The sequence below is a fragment of the Hippocampus bargibanti genome, linkage group LG16, assembly GCF_051943395.1.
Source record: "Hippocampus bargibanti isolate YZ-2025 linkage group LG16, ASM5194339v1, whole genome shotgun sequence".
Classification (NCBI taxonomy): domain Eukaryota; kingdom Metazoa; phylum Chordata; class Actinopteri; order Syngnathiformes; family Syngnathidae; genus Hippocampus; species Hippocampus bargibanti.
This window is the reverse complement of record NC_142749.1, coordinates 12,766,952-12,783,750: the sequence shown is the minus strand read 5'-3', so window position 1 is coordinate 12,783,750 and position 16,799 is coordinate 12,766,952. Positions and strand designations below refer to the sequence as shown.

Below are 16,799 nucleotides of genomic sequence, written 5' to 3'. Positions count from 1 at the left end.
GAACACAAAAGCATCGATTGATACTCTCGTGAAAGAATCTGCCGGAAATAAATAATATGAGGAGTGGCATGACACCCTCTTATTCATTTGTGTAGGCTCTCAGTCATACAGGAGTGGTCCATCGATGAAAAGGTTTCTTCAGCTGTCATCTGTACTTTTTTGAAGGTGTTAGAGGCTTCGCTTCTCATCCGAAGAGCTTCGTCAGCGAACTAAAAGTTGTGCTGGTAACTGTGGCCCTGGACAGAGGTGGCGGTGCCAGCCTCTCATAGGTCCCTGCTCTAAGGTTGGGAGGCAGTAGACTATTCCCTGAAGATAATCTAAATGCTTTTTTTTCCTGTCTAATAATGTTCTATGCTCGACTCTGATTGCCCCTTAGCACTCGTATCACCTCGTCGGCATGACTAAGCCTAGAACAGACAGTGCTTAAGTAGGCATTGTGTAGAACAGACTTCTTCGATTATTACCACGTAGGCTTAGTCATGCTGATGTGGTGATACCAGGGCTAATTGGGCAATCAGAGCCAGGCATAGAACATCAGAGGTAATCCGTACTGTCTGAAAAGAAGTCAGCAGGTTAGGTTTAGGGAGTAGTAAACTGCTCCCCCCAACCTTAGAGCACGGACCTATCAAAGCAGAGGTCTGGCACTGCTCTGAGTTACCAGCACAACTTTAATGCGCTGACGAAGCTTTTTGGATGAGGAACAAAACGTCCAACACCTTTAAAGAAGTACAGATGACGGCTGAAAGAAAACCTTGTTTATCGACCCTATTATTCACTCAACAGCGACATGCATATGAAGGGTAATAAACCTGCAGATAAATAAATCGAAACCTCGTTTTAAACCCCATAAGGGATTAAGGCTCACCGGCCTGTGTACTTGCACGCCTAATTTGCATGCAGATTGAAAAGGGAAACGCAAACTGCTTTCATGTAATCACGGCCGGCTGCTCTTTAACCTGCTCTGGCCCCAATCGACCCTTTTCGGAGCAGGTGCGGCGGGAGGAAGTTCCCCCCCTCTGTTTCCAGCTGCGGGTGAAACTACGTGCAAGCCCTTGTTTAAAATCACTCGTGCACGTGTTTACACTCTCTGCTGCCATTTTTTTGCCATCATGGATTTCTTTGTATATGATTTGACTTTTTTTTTTGGCCGCATAAGAAAGATTGAAAGCAAAATCATTTGTGGCGCCGCCTATTTCATGTTATCCCCTAATCCCGTTGATGTCGTCGACACCAGCCCGCCGCTTATTTTGGTTTGTTTACCTAATATCGATGGTATCTTTATTTATGCATGGATAGGTTCATATTTCCATAATCTAAATTTGTTTGGATTTTTTTTAAAGACTCACAGTTCCTCTGGTGTGTACTTTTGCTCCACAAGAATTGACTCGCCTTAAGAATAAATCAATTGCCGTTTATGTATTATGTAAAAGGAATGTTATATTTTTGACGAAAATCAATTTGATCCGTTTTTCCTTGATAACAAACTTAATAAAGTGTTCTCATGTTTTTTTTGTTTTTTTTTGGACGATAATGAATCAACTATTTGACTATTGTTCTTCCATGTTCATATTCTGAAGCTGTAACATTGGTTATTCCAATATTAACACATGATCATCACAATTTATAACATGAGGGATTTTATTTTATCATATGAATTTAGTAGGATTTCACATCCAATAACTTTTTTCCTGCCACTGTTTTTCAAAAATGACATTTTGCAAAATAAAAATATTATTCCAATTGTAAACTGTTGTCAAAGCATTACCAGAAAGTATTCTGCTTAGATTCCAAAATACTTACACTTTTACATTTTTGATTGATTTTCCTACTAAATTCATCACCAATGACAATGATCTCACATCCGACTGTCTAAATGTGAATTCTCTGTGTGTGTGTAAATGCTTCTTTTAATATGTCTGACTTTTCATGCTGCTAACTGTATTAACCATGTTTTTGTGTGTTTTTTTACTCAACTTTTTTTCCTGTGCTTAAAATAGCTAAACAATACTAACTAGTGTAGCTATAAATAGCCTAAACATGACTTCTCTAACTGTCTTTAAAAAAAATCAAATAACCCTCCATAAAGATTCAGATGCTAACCAGGTTGTTAAAGGTGTTAGCCGTCATAACTCTGTTTCTAACCATTGTGATCTTTCAGCTTGCAGACGTTAACCTTTAACCTGTCTCTCCAAATTCTCTGAAGGACACTATGATAATGAGCGACTGGCTATTGCTAGGCAAAGAATCCCGTACAGACTCGGTCGGGTAGTTGACGAGTGGCTACTCGATAAAGGTAAAAACAAAGAAAAGAACTGATTGGTTAATTAATCTTTGTAACTAACTCGTGATTAACTGACCCCTACCTCCTTCCCCTCCCCCAAGAAAAGTGCAGTGCCACAAGGCAATTGTGACAAGGGGTTTTGTTACAATTACTCCATTGAATTGGACCACACATTGTCTGCCAATTGTGACAAGCACAAACTCAGCACATATTAAAAAAAAGTATATATGATTTTAAATTAAAAAAAATATAATCATTCATTTTTTTAAGCGTTTCTACCTTGTCACCTTTGCACCTTGTGGACCAGCTGCACCCTTAAACTGATATTAAACCAATGAACTAAAAATACATAATTCATACCCAGCCCTCCCATCGTCCCTCTTAACCACTGCCATTAACTTACGAGGGAGTGTCGGGGCCACGCCGATAAACATATTAAAAAAATTCAACCAGGAGAGGAAATGAGAAGGAAGTCGTAGAATGATAAGAATAAAACCAAAATTACAAGATCCATTTGGAAATATGACAGTAACTAACTTGTCATTGTCAAGTCACAAAGGGAAAAAAAAAAGTTGAAAGGATACTAGAACATCTTCGCGGCACAAAGAAAAGTCATTATTGCGCTGTTAATTCTCAAAGGTTACAATAAAACGGCTCTAATTGCTCAAGAATAACACGGGCAATTTTTTTCTAAATGACCGGATGTCGAAATTAAAAAGAGTAATGAGAATAGAGTCGCAATTTGACAAGAAAAAGTTACAACTGAACAAATGGCTGCCATTTTTCCAGCGTAAAGTTGGAAGGTTTGTTCAGGCAGTCGAAATTAACTCATTTCACTGTCATTCCCAAATTAATTCAGGAATTGAAAAGCATGACGTGAAGCGCCATTCCCGAATTTGTTCAGATTTTGGTTTTTCGATAAAGCGCTGGTCAGACCTCTGGCAATGTTTTCTCCCTTCCACAAAGGGGCAACATTTGCCTTTTTGTTCATGTTAGCGCTTTGTTACAGCTTCAGCTGTTGTTAAAGCGCTATATAAATCAATACGTATGCATGTTTCTTGCAGGGGTGTGCCGATAAAGCACTGGTCAGACCTCTGGCAATGTTTTTTTTCCTTTCCACAAGGGGGCAGCAATTGCCTTTTTGTTCATGTTAGCGCTTTCTTCCAGCATCAGCTGTTGTTAAAGCGCGATATAAATCAACATGTATCTATTGTATTGAATTTTGTACAGCTGCCCCCATTTCAAGCTCAGATAACTCCAGATCTATATAATTTAGCAATTAACTCTTTTTTTTCTGATGAAAGAAGAGTGTCTAAGGTTTCTTACACTGCATTAAATGTTTAGGTAGTATTAAAACTCAATAGTCTGTGGGTCCTGGAATTTGAGTGACAGTGACAAAAACCCTGGCAGTTGAGTGGACACATTTTTGCACATCATCTGGCAGTGAATGAGTTAAAAGCAAAAAAAATCATTATGTCCGCTTGTGCACAATGTACAGTCTGTCAGTTTTGGCAATCAATTAAAACGCTGACTTCATTCTCATACTATTTAATAAGCAATCCCGATATTCCGTTTTGGTGGAACATGAAATTATTTTCGAGTAGCGCTACAACTTCATTCTCATGACTTATCTTCTGGGTGTGGCCCGAACATTCCTTCGTCTTAACTAGATGTGTAAATGTGTGTAATGAATTGCTTTTTCTCACCGCGAAGTGTGCTGCACTTTGACTAGCGCCAGTAAAATATGAACTAAACGTGCCCCACTTCCCTTCCCCGCCCCTTAAACCAATGTTAGCTAAACCTCTCGATGTGAAGCGCCCTCCCCCTCCTTTATCCCCAGCGGCGCTCTGTTGTTGGCTTCTTCTGTGTACGACAATGACCATGTAACAGCCCACCGCCCCCCACCGAGCTTCACTCCCAATTCTTGACAAAAGAGGCCTGACAGGCTGCTGAAACGGATCACTGTTAGCAACTTTGCTAATAAGTATCCTCCTGAACCCCCCACCCCCACCACCCCGTTACTGCAGTCCTCTCGCTGATGTTCGCTTATCAGCCTAACTGCTGTCAGCGGGCGCTGTTACGAGACATTGTCCCTCGCAGGAGTTAAGACCGTTGGACTGGAAGACAACTCGTTTTGAGTTTTAATGGCTGTAGAATTCACTTGTCAATGGAGTTGGGCCGCCATTTTGTTTTTTAGTTTTTCGCCACATCTTCCCCATCGCACTGAAGCCAGTTTAATCTTACCTTTCAAAAGTTTAAACATCCATCCCTTTCGAACATAAGAAATCTAATTGAATGATGTAAAATACATAAATAGGGACCTAAATATGTTCACTGCCATTTTCTGCATGTTTAAAGTGTAATCCCGCCCCCCTCCCTAGCCCACCTCTTACCCCGCCGTTGAAACAATTGATTTTTATTTTTTTAATAAATCACTAACACCAACATGGTTGCACTGTACTCCCTTGCCACCCACATGACTTTTTCATGTCCGTTTCATTTTTCCCCCTCTATCCTCCTTTCTATCGATTTCTCTCTGCCTGGTTTATAGGAAGACAACTGACCATCTTTAACAGCCAAGCCGCCATTAAAATCGGCGGCCAGGATAAAGGTCGGCCCTTCCAAGGTCAGATCTCCGGCCTCTACTACAACGGGCTGCAGGTGCTCAAGCTAGCGGCGGAGAACGACCCTAACGTACAGGTGGAAGGCAACCTCCGTCTAGTGGGCGACGCCCTCTCGGTGCTGACCACCGATACCACCTCGGCAACCCCGTTAGCCGTGTCCGACATGTCCACCACCATCATGGAGACCACCACCACCATGGCGACCACCACTACTCGCAGGCAGCGGTCACCCAGTTTGAGGGACAGCATTTCTCAGGTTAGAGAATCAACATTCGAAAAACACGCTTTCATACGTTGGCCACCAGAGGGCGACTTCACCCATTTGGGTTGGATTGGATGGGATTGGCCTTTAGTAGTCTCGCAGTGGAGAAATTTACATTTCACAGCTGCAAAGTAAGAGGAAAGAAAAGGAAGAAGTAGAAAAACAAAATACAGGACCTGCTGTAAAGGTAGCCATCTTGTGGCGCCATCTTGAAGTCAAAACAACAACAAAATAAATAACAAATAATGTGACACAACACAAAATATGCAGTCATTTAATCTTAAGCACTTTCTGCACCCTCTTTGTTGTCTGAACCAGTTCTAGATGAAAGAGAGGAACAAAGCGTCCTTTTCACCAGTGGATCAGGGACATCATGGTGTAATGTGCATGTCTCCTTCAAGCTAAATATTGAAAGCAAACACGATGCTGTAGCATCTATTGATGAAAAGAAATTGACTCACATCTCCTGTCCCACGTAAATCCGCTTCAATTCCAAACCGCGACTGTCCCACATTCAAATTAGCATCAAACACGGTGCTGACTTATAAGTGCTGCCGAAAAGGTGCAGTCTTAGCACAGTCTCCTCCATGATGAATGTCATGGCCAAAAATCCTGAAAAACAATCCACATCCGGTCCACATGACGTACAATTACACAAAGTGACAAAAGAACACACAAAAGAACTCAAAAACAACACAAAAACAACAAAAAAGCACGGCTCGTGAGAGCACTTGCTGACAGCTGCCTTCTCAGGCGCCATCTTGGACTTCATTTCTTGATTTGTTGACATCATCGCTATCACGTTGCTTGTTCTGTAGCCACAAAGGAACATAAGTCTTCTTGTGCCGGTTCCAAGCCCGGTTGAATACAGAGGGTTGTGTCAGGAAGGGGATCCGACGTAAAAGCTTGGCCAAAACAAATATGCGGGTCAAACCTCTAAAGATGGAGGTTTGCTGTGGCGACCCCTTGAAGGGAAAAGCCGAAAGGAAAAGATCGCTATCATGTTGCAATTATTAAAAACCGTCAATATTTATGTAGTAGTTTCATTGTCGATGTTACAATATAACTTTTGAGAGTTCTAACAATGACAAAAATCTAATTGTGAGCTGACTCTGTTGCCGCGCCTTCGCACTGGGCAGATAGCAATAGCACAATAGTGTCGGGCAGTACAGTGGTCGATGTTTAGCTTTTTTGTCTCACAAATGTACTGGGTTCATGATTTTTTTTTATCTAATTGTATTTGACTATATAATAATCTCTATATTAAATGAACTGCAGTACAGAAAGGGAAAACTGTACTCAAATTCTATGTGTCACAAAACCATCTCGATCTCCCCTTTCATGCTGCGTATTCGGAGGTTCACTCGACGTTAGTGCGCTTTGTGAAATTCAAAAGAATAATCACAAAGGCAGCGCATAATGCGACATGTTGTTTTGGAATCAATCCCGCACATTGGGAGAAATGTTTGGAGAGAAAGACAAGTTAAAAAAAAAACATTTGCTTTCTTATTGTGAGACTTGAATATTATGACTAATTAAAATTTCAGGGTCTAAGTCTCACAGGAGGATTACATTTCTTTTGTGCCGCCTGCAATGGAACATGAGCGCTTGAGGCGTTTTGAGGCCAAAGTTGCTGTTAAAGCTTGAATTTGGCCTCTAACTTTTCAGAGCTACAATAAGTTATTTTGATGCACGCTGTTTTATCAGCACTATCGCTCAACAGCAAAAATAAGTGGATTAATAGTGCTCCTGAAAAAAAATCCCCTATGATTAACAAATGTTCATGGAAACATCAGGACAAAACAATCCAGAAAATGGACGGGCCAATTTTTTAAGGTGTAATACTGGTTCGCCCTACATTTGCATTTCCCTTGTCTCCTTTCCCTTCACCTTTGAGCGGCCCTCCATATATTTTCAATTCATCGAGGCGGACCGTCCGTTTACCATTCTGCTCACGTTTCCACTGAGGTTGCTTTGCTTAAAGGACAACCGACGTCACTTTTTTGTTTTCTAACTGACACCAGAAAAACGTTTTATAGCATCTAAAATACCCAAAACACGCAGTATGATATTTTTAGTCAAATGCAAAACACCAATAAAAATGACTTAAAGTGTCCAAAATCTGCAAAAAATTGAGCTGCGAATTGGGCATTTTCAGAAAGTCCCACCCCCAGTTCGTGACGTCACGCCAAAACGTCTTGCATTGCTAGTGAATCAAAACAATGGCTTCATTTTCGGAGAATATGCTTTCTTGTTACACATCCAGTTATGAATATGATTCAAATAGTTCTGAAGAGGAAAGCATACATGTTTGCAATCGATTAAAGAATTTATTTGTGCCATTTTGAGGCAACATTAGGGGAAAATCTCTCACCCAAAAAAAGATGCACAAAATGGCGACCTCCTGTGGCCACCTCCGTTTACACAGGATGATAAATTCCTTATATGGATCTTGGACGCCCTCTTTTGGCGGCTCTTGGGTGCAACACAAGGTCCCCAGACAACACAAGTACAGCAAAATACATTGACGTGATGGAAGGACCGCTACAAAGATTCTTTTTTACGGGCAAGGGCGGTCCTTTAGTGATGTCACGTACGGACTCGTCACCAACTCAAAAACAAGACTTCCTGAATATTCAGCGCGAGTCTTAAAACGTAAAATATAGCTATATGCTATATATAATCTTTGTAAAATACGCTCAGTAGAAGTCATTTGAAGCCATTTTACAAATTATGTACACAACTTGTCCGGAGACGTCGGTTGTCCTTTAACCTTCTTCAGAAAAAATATATAATAAAAATAATAACATTACAGCACTTCCTTAGAAACACGGAGAATTCTGCAACGGATGGAGGGGTAGGGGGCAAAGAATGAAAAGCAGCAGAATATGAGCATATTTTCCGTTTGTTCTTTCATAGCTCCGAGGACCAAACACTGAAATGGCCCACTGAAACACATTGCAACGTTTGGTCTTCATAAAGCACATGCAAACAAGCTCATAGAGCAGTGAGCAAAGGGACGGTGTGTTTGTAAAATCTGATTTTTTTTTTTCTCCCCCCTGCAACCCCCGACCATGCACAGCCGCAGAACTCGGATGATATTCTGGTGGCGTCAGCCGAGTGTCCAAGTGATGATGAAGACCTGGAAGAGTGTGAACCGGGAACAGGTGAGTTTTTTTCTGGCCCAATAAATAAATAAATAAATAAATACATACATACATACATACATACATACATACATACGTACGTACGTACATACACACAAATACACACACGAAAACACACATACACACAAATACATACATACACACAAATACACACATACATACATAAAAACGAATAAATAAATACTTAATTCCATAAGTAAATAAATAATAAAATAGAAATAAATAAATAATTACATAATGAAATACATAAATCAAATAAATGAATAAAAGTGAATAAATAAACAAATAAATACATTTTATTTGTAAGCGCCTTCCAAAACTCTGAAAGACACTTTTAAATAAATTGATAAATATATGTATAGATAAATATATTAATATATTAATAGATTAATACATTAACTTATTCACAGGTCTGTGCAAAAAAGTGTCCACTCCAGTGCCAGGGTTTTTGTCATTGTCACTTGAATTTCAAGACCCACGGGATATTGAGTTTTAGTACTACATAAACATTCAGTGTTGTGTAAGAAACCTTAGACTCTCTTTTTTCATCAGAAAAATAAGAGTTAATTCCTAAATTATATGGGTCTGGCCTTATAAGAGCTTGAAATGAGGGCAGTTATCCAAAATACAATGTAGTACATACTTATTGGTTTACATAGCGCTTTAACAACAGTTGAAACTGGAACAAAGCGCTAATATAGAAAAATGGAAAATGCTGCCCCTTGAATGGCAGTGAATGAGTTAACACATTAATACATTCGTTTTAAAAAGTAGAGATCTGTAGAAGTACAAAAACCTCATCTCAAAGGGTTGTTTTTACTGTAAGTGTTCTAATCAATACTCAATTACTCACCGGGTGTTGTCTATTGAGCAAATGAACGCCTTAGCAAATAGATTGGCCCTTAAAAAAACAACTACAGCTTTGTAAATAGTGTGACATTATAACAGCACGATAGTGTTGAACCTGACACGATCGAAGCGAGAGGTCTCATTTAAAGTAAAAATAAGACCTCAATCTCGAGACAAACAACAACAAAAAACCACTTGACGGAGAAAAGGCGACATCTCAAGTTCAAGTAAGACGTGAGCTTGCTTGGTCTTCCAAGTGCAGATGGCCTCAACAGAGGCATCGGCGTCCATCTTACATCTTGATGGATGCCATACTTATGCTCTACCTGATGGAAGTGCCTCGAATGTCCCTTCGAGTCTTGCTAATGACTTTGCACAGCTAAATCTTGTTTCATTACTCGGGCTACGGCGTCCGGGCGGATCCATCCATCATAAGTGACGGCGAGGATTCACGTAGCAGGTTCTGCGCTACATCGCCCTATGCAAGCGAGAACAAAAAAGACACAAAGAAACTATTAACTCCTTCACTGCCATTCCCGAATTTATTCGGGATTTGAAAATATGACGTAGAGCGCCATTCCCAAATTAGTTCGGGTTTTGTTTTTTTCTTGCTTGGGTGCCGATAAAACGCTGGCCAGACCACTGGCAATGTTTTTTCCCTTCCACAAGGGGGTAGCATTCCCATTTTTTCCACGTTAGCAGTTTGTTCCAGCTTCAGCTGTTGTTAAAGCAATGCAATACAGGTATGTATTGCATTGTATTTTGGACAGCCACCCTCATTTCAAGCTCATATAACCCTTATAATTTAGGAATTAACCATTTTATTCTGAAAAAAAGACAGTCCAAGGTTGCTTACGTTGCATTGAATGTTTATGTAGTCCTAAAACTCAATATTCTGTCTGTCCGCTGTGTGTTAATGACAATGACACTGTAGTGGACACATTTTTCCACATCATCTGGCAGTGAATGAGTTAATCAATAAACCTTACATGTTCCAAGTGGCATATAAACAAATATCTGGTACTTACTACAGTTGAAGAAATACAACACCAGCCATTATTCTGAGACGTTTTTACAAGAAATTATGTAAATCTTCCGGGTTGAAAATGCAGTATACATTTTTCATTATCATCCTTTCACGCCCGGAAGATACAGGCCAGTATTTTTTTTTTAAATGAGTGGAAATCAGCCGAGTACGTAAAAGATCATTGAATATAGCAAAGGCTTCGATATGCGCTATATTCTTTTCTTTCTTTTGTATCGCTATTACTGATATCTACTGCAATCATAAAAATCGAATGCCTTCTACTAATTACTTGTGGTACTTTTCATGTAGAAACCTACTAAATGCTCAAGAGAGCAAACTGCGGTGTTATAGACTCATTAGGAGTAAATGATAGCGGCCCGAGCATGAGTTTATGGCACCGCTCGTACCGCCATTTTAAAGCGCCCCTTCCCATATTGAAACGCCCTCAATAATTAACATGACCTTCGCAATTTTAATGTAATGATAGCTCATAAATGTCCATAGAAAATGCATAGCAATCAAATCGTTTATTGTATCTCATTTGCCCTCGTGTGAGCCCCCCCAGCAGTATTGTACGCTACACCAGTGATTTTCAACCACACTAGTGTGCCGTGAATGTCACTTTATACACATTTTTAATTTTATAAAACATTTATGAACCATACGTCTGTGTAAGCTCTCAGTCGTACAGGAGTGGTCCATCGATGGGAAGGTTTCTTCAGCCGTCATCTGTACAAAAGTGAAGGTTTCGGACGTTTCGCCTCCTATCCAAGAGGCTTCGTCAGCGAACTAAAGTCTGACTGGTCGTATCGGCCCCATTTATATATCCCTAATGTCCAGACATGGTGGCGCCGGACACAGCTATGATAGGTCCCTACTCTCAGGTTGGGGGGGCAGGGGACCCCTCCCTGTGGCCCCACTGATTGTTCCTACATTCCTGACTAACGACTGGCCTATTACCCGACCCAACCTGAGAGTAGGGACCTATCATAGCTGTGTCCGGCGCCACCATGTCTGGACATTAGGGATATATAAATGGGGCCGATACGACCAGTCAGACTTTAGTTCGCTGACGAAGCCTCTTGGATAGGAGGCGAAACGTCCGAAACCTTCACTTTTGTACAGATGACGGCTGAAGAAACCTTCTCATCGATTTATGAACCATTTTCTGCAAATATGTCATTGTCCGTTGTCCGTGCTGTAAAGTAGTTATGTGTCATTCGTGAACAAACCAACTCTTCGAGTCAGCTCTTTGAAGGGAATGACTAGAGTGGATCTAAATAGAGAGCCACTTAGAGGAGTCGACTCCCTTGCCCTCCATTTTTTAAAGCTGCAGGTGATTGGTCAAAATCCGTGCTGGAAGACTCACACACGTCACACAAATAGCCACATACATTTTAAAAATGATATAGTTTATATTTGTAGCTTTCATAATTCGTTTTACATACCATTTTACATTATTTTTGTTTTGGTAGCAAATTAATTTAAGCAAAAAAAAAAAAAAAAGAAAAGCCGAGGAGCCATTTTGGAGCCAAAAGAGACAGATCTTTTTAGTGCACTCAGCTAAAAGAACCGGCTCTTTAAAAAGAGCCGTAATTCTCATCACTGCTGTAAAGACTAGAAGGGTAACTCAATATTCGTCCGTGTAGCAACACGTAGCAGATTTTTTTCGTTCCCACTTAATCATGCACGTTAGCGCCAAAAAGCTAGTTACCGAGTATTTTTACACTGACTGAATATAAATACACTGAGAAATTATATTGCAATTAAATATACTGTTCAGAGTGTCATTTTTATGACACATTTGACTTGTGGTGCGCCGCAAAATTCTTCCAATGTAAAAAACGTACCCATAAGTCTTACGATTTGGTCCCGATTTTCACCACAATACTCACTTTATAAAGCAATACAGAAACAACAAAATACATTTTTATATTAATTTAATGCACAGTATAAATAATCAATGAAAACATTTTTTTGTGTTTTATTTACTCTTAATTTACACTTTTTTAACACACATTATTTTAACACGCAACATAGGTCGCAAGCACGAAAATCTCCCGAATTATGATTTTTGAAACTTAACATGCACGATACATTGAGAAATTATATTGCAGTTAAATATACTGTTCAGAGTGTTATTTTAGAATGTTTTTGGTTTGTTGTGTGCCGCAAAAAGTTTCCAATGTAAAAAAAAAAAAACTATCTTTGCTCAAAAAAAAGGTTGAAAAACATTGTGCTACACAACCACACAGTGACTCGACACACAAAGCGGTGTTTCATTTTGTCCAAGTTGAATCGTGTCGTGGTGGAAAATGATCCTTATAAAGACATTTTTAAAAAGTGATATGCTGCTTTATGGTAATTTATTCTTGACTGATATTTTACTTAATGAGCAGATTCAGCCTCTATGCTAATGAGCGTAACTGTTGAGGTGGAATTTGAATGCTGTTCTAATTTAGGATCCCCCCCCCCCTCCCCGCCTTTTTTGTTTCCCTTTTAGGAGGTGAATTAGTGTTGCCTATTATAACAGTGGATTCCCTTGAGCCCCCATCCATCGCCACCCGTTACCCCGTCATCCCTCCTCCCCCTACCCTCTTGTCCCCCCTCGAAACCACCAAAGAGTCTGTAATAGTCCCCCCTCACCCTTCCTGCCCCCCAGACCAGGAGGACTGTGGTGACACCGCGGAGGTCTCGGCCTTTGGCTCCGGAGAGATGACGGAATCGGATGACGAGGACTTTTACAATAATAACAACTCCCCGTTGGTCACTGACAGGACAGTCCTTCCGCCACCTCCCGCCGCCGGCGAGGGCGGAGTTCAGAAACCCCGCCCCTTACCCCCTTATGTTCCCACCACCAACCCCGACCAGATTCACATCCCCGCGGGCAAAATGAACACCCGAGACCAGGTGCTTCTGCCCCCTGCTCCCCCATCCTCCCGAAACACACCGGGACTAACTTACCCCCCCAATTTTCCCCATGTGCCCACAGCCGTCCCCACCGCCTCCGATGAAAAGATCCAACCGGGCGCCGTGGAGGTGATCAGGGAGTCCAGTAGCACCACGGGGATGGTGGTCGGTATCGTGGCTGCTGCTGCTCTCTGCATTCTAATCCTCCTCTATGCCATGTACAAGTACCGCAACCGGGATGAGGGCTCCTACCAGACAGACCAGGGCCACAATTTTGCCAACAATTTTGCGGCGGAAGGCAACGGAGCCGTGGTTAAAGACAAAAGCACAGCGACTGCTTCGGCGGCCAAATCTGTCACAAAGGGCAAAAAGAACAAGGACAAAGAATATTACGTATGAGTAGGCGGGTGAGGACTGAGAGGATGTGAGGGTGCTCCACTCTTTTGTGTTTTTTTGTTTCAAATTCTGGTTGGAAGTCAGACATTTCACAAGTAACTAAAGACAACTGTCAAAAGCGGACTGCAGTTAACGCGAACATCCCCCCCCCCCCCCCCCCCCTGTCACGGTTGCAACAGCTACCACAGTGCTGTCATCCATCATTCACTTCCTGTAAGTGCTTCATTTTTGTAAGTATTAACAACCTCCGGAGAGTCCTATCCAGTGTTGCTTTGTATATCGCACGGATATGATGCGGTGAATGGACCACGGGGTGGTTTGAAATGCCTCAATGTTTTCTTCTTTGTAATCTCTGTCTCAAGTGTCAGGGTCCTCCATTATGACAGAGTGGCTGCGAAGCGTGAACACAAATGCTCTTAAAATGGCTCCTTGTCTGAAAATCCCTACAAACTGTTTTAAATATCAAAATTAACCAGGATGACTACAACTACAAAATAGGAGAAATGATGGAGTACAGTGAGCCCAGGAAATAAGTTTGTCATCGCACAAAAATGCCACATGTTGATGGAAAATCACAAATCATGAAGCCATTTTACATTAATGATTGTAATCCGTTATAATAATAATAATACACTTAATTTCTAAACGCCTTTCAAAACTCTCAAAGACACGCTACAGTCACGGGATTTTTTTTTTTTGTGCGGGGGAGCAGCGGCAGCCATTCGCGCCAGCGTTCACTCTACTGAGTTATTTAATGTTGGGGGGAAAAAAAGAACTGGAGTGTTCCATCGACTCTGGCCCTATATATAACCCTAACGCACAATTACCAGCACAACTTTAGTTCGTTGACGAATCTTTTCGGATGAGGAGCGAAATGTCCGACACCCTTCAAAGAAGTACTGATGATGGCTGAAGAAACCTTTTCATCTAGATTTGCATACGAGAAGTTTACGCAAGTGGTTTTTGAAGATTTATTTCAATAGAAATCCTGATTTCTTTTGTTTTGTTTTGTTTTGTTTTGTTTTTTTATGAGAGTAAGAATGACAAAGCAATTTTTCAGAAGCCTTGCCAGGGCCTGAAAAAAATGGTTGAATTCATATGTATGCCTTCAAATAATTCATGGCGATTGGATTGGATGTACCTTAAAAAAAAGGACCCCCCCCCCAAAAAAAAAAAAATAAATAATAATTAAGTCGGTCAGTTAGGCTATTTTTCCTACAGACAAAAAAAAATAATATTCTAAACTCTGAAAAGGTTGTGTTCCGTTTCTCCAGCCCCTGCCTATAATGCAGAACAGACACAGTTGTTGAGTTTTTGTGGTACATGAGCAAAATGCACAAAAAAACAAACAAAAAAAACATGTTTATTTCTGTAAGACATCATCTTCTCAACCATGTTGCATAATAAACGGTTTGAACGCCCGCCCTCCCCCTCACCATTCCCCAGCCTGCCCTCCCCCCTTATCCGCAAGAGATGATCCTCATGAAAAATACAGAATGTTTTAAAAAAAAGGGGGATTTCGCTCAACACCGTGCAGCGAACCGGATAGGGAGTCGTTTATTTCTCTGTGGTCGCTGTGGCGTTGAATTCAACATAGGGTTAAATGTGAAAAGTTCTGTCTACACCAAGTGAAGGTCTATCTGTAAACATTGCTTGTATGTATATATAGAGGCTAGCACACAATCGCGGAATCAGCATCGGGGATGCTTGTCCTTCTCACCAACTCCCTCACAGAGTTCCCCCCCCCCAAAAAAAAACACCCAACTTGGAGGTCTACAGAACATTTTTCCCCACCGTTGCTTCTTGGACTACTACGAAGCCAGCTCACTGTCCATCTTGTACCTTCCATGGGGGAAAAAAATAACTGACGGGATGATCCAAAAAGCACACAGGAAATGTAAACATATCGTGAAGGCATAGCTATTCCTTGTGAAGCTGACAAACATGTATTGTTTTTTTTCTTTTTCTATCAGTGACTTAAAGACTATTCCATGAGACGAAAAATTGATGATGTGTGGAACTGTATTGATATTTCTCTGATATTTCGATGTACCTTGTCACCGATCCTCCTAACACATTTCCATTTTACATTGCCTTTTGACTGGAGACAAAAAGGAAAAAAAGCACACACACTCTTTTTCGGATAGCTGCAAACATCTTGCGTTCTTGTATTATTCATGGCGCCGATTAAGCAGCGAAAACACGCAGATGGGACAAACTGAGGTTTTTGTTTGATTGCATTGTGCATTTTATATGTGCTGAATCTGTTACTCAATGGATCTCATTATATAAAGCCATTTCCTCTGTTGGGTTCTGTCTACGTTGACTTATTATTCATGCTCTGTGATCCTCTGTTTTGTTTTATTTTGTAATTTTCATGAAAAGTGCCATTCAACGTGAGCTGTTCTGCGCTGGGAAAATATTCCATCCCTCACTCGTTGCTATTGTATGGTGTTCATGTGAAATGGATCTCGATATGTGTACAGGACGTGCATAAAGATACAAAATAATATTCAGCATCATATTAATAATACACTTGATGATATAATTTGTACACATTGGTGTTGTGTGCTGCTTCTTGGGCAAAACTTTTGTTGGATGAATGCATCGGGCTAAGTGTTTGAATTCATTGCTCAGGTCAGACGTGTCATTTGTGATTGAATTAAGTCAAGCAATTACAGTTTTAATCAATTCACAAGTCATCTGAACGCTCACAGTACGTCATGAGGAATTTTATAATACAATACAGATTGATTTATATTGCGCTTTAACAACAGTCGAAGCTGTAACATGGACAGCTGTCATATACAGGAAATAAAGCAGTCACAAAGATAGTAGAAAGCAGCAGTTTTATTCAAAGGTTGCACTAGTCTTGGTGGGGGGGGTGAGGAATAAATACCGTATTTTCTGGAATATATGGCGTACCTTCAACAAATGACATATTTAAAACTACAGTAAAGTCTCGTGATATCGATATTCTCAGGAGTCGGAAAAAATATCGATATAACAGGACTATCGATATATCCGATCCTGCGGCATGTAATTTTCTCCTTGAGTTCATAGAAATAGTATCGTAATAAGCAGTACTATCGATATAACCGATATCGATATAACGAGACTTTACTGTATTTTCCATACAGAAGGTACACCGCATTATATGGGGCACCTTCAATGAATGACATGTTTTAAAACGTTTTTCATACATGAGGCACATAGTCAGCTTTTGAAAAAAATACTTTATTTTAGGTACACCTTATATTGCAGAAAATACCGTACATTGAAT

General features: G+C 40.6%; 1 protein-coding gene across 11 annotated transcripts in view; it reads left to right on the top strand.

The window, feature by feature from the left end:
- Positions 1 to 15,836, top strand: part of LOC148886521 (neurexin-2-like) — a 162,500-nt gene extending 146,664 nt beyond the window's left edge. For 7 of the 11 annotated variants that reach the window (XM_089016455.1, XM_089016452.1, XM_089016449.1 and 4 more), the window contains 4 exons: positions 2,204 to 2,293; positions 4,833 to 5,161; positions 8,250 to 8,334; positions 12,714 to 15,836. In XM_089016455.1, coding sequence (XP_088872581.1) covers positions 2,204 to 2,293; positions 4,833 to 5,161; positions 8,250 to 8,334; positions 12,714 to 13,519 — 1,310 coding nt within the window. In that variant the 3' untranslated portion in view covers positions 13,520 to 15,836. The remainder of the gene's footprint in view (positions 1 to 2,203; positions 2,294 to 4,832; positions 5,162 to 8,249; positions 8,335 to 12,713) is intronic. The other 4 variants (XM_089016457.1, XM_089016458.1, XM_089016459.1 and 1 more) reach the window with 4 other exon arrangements.
- Positions 15,837 to 16,799: the final 963 nt, after the last annotated feature.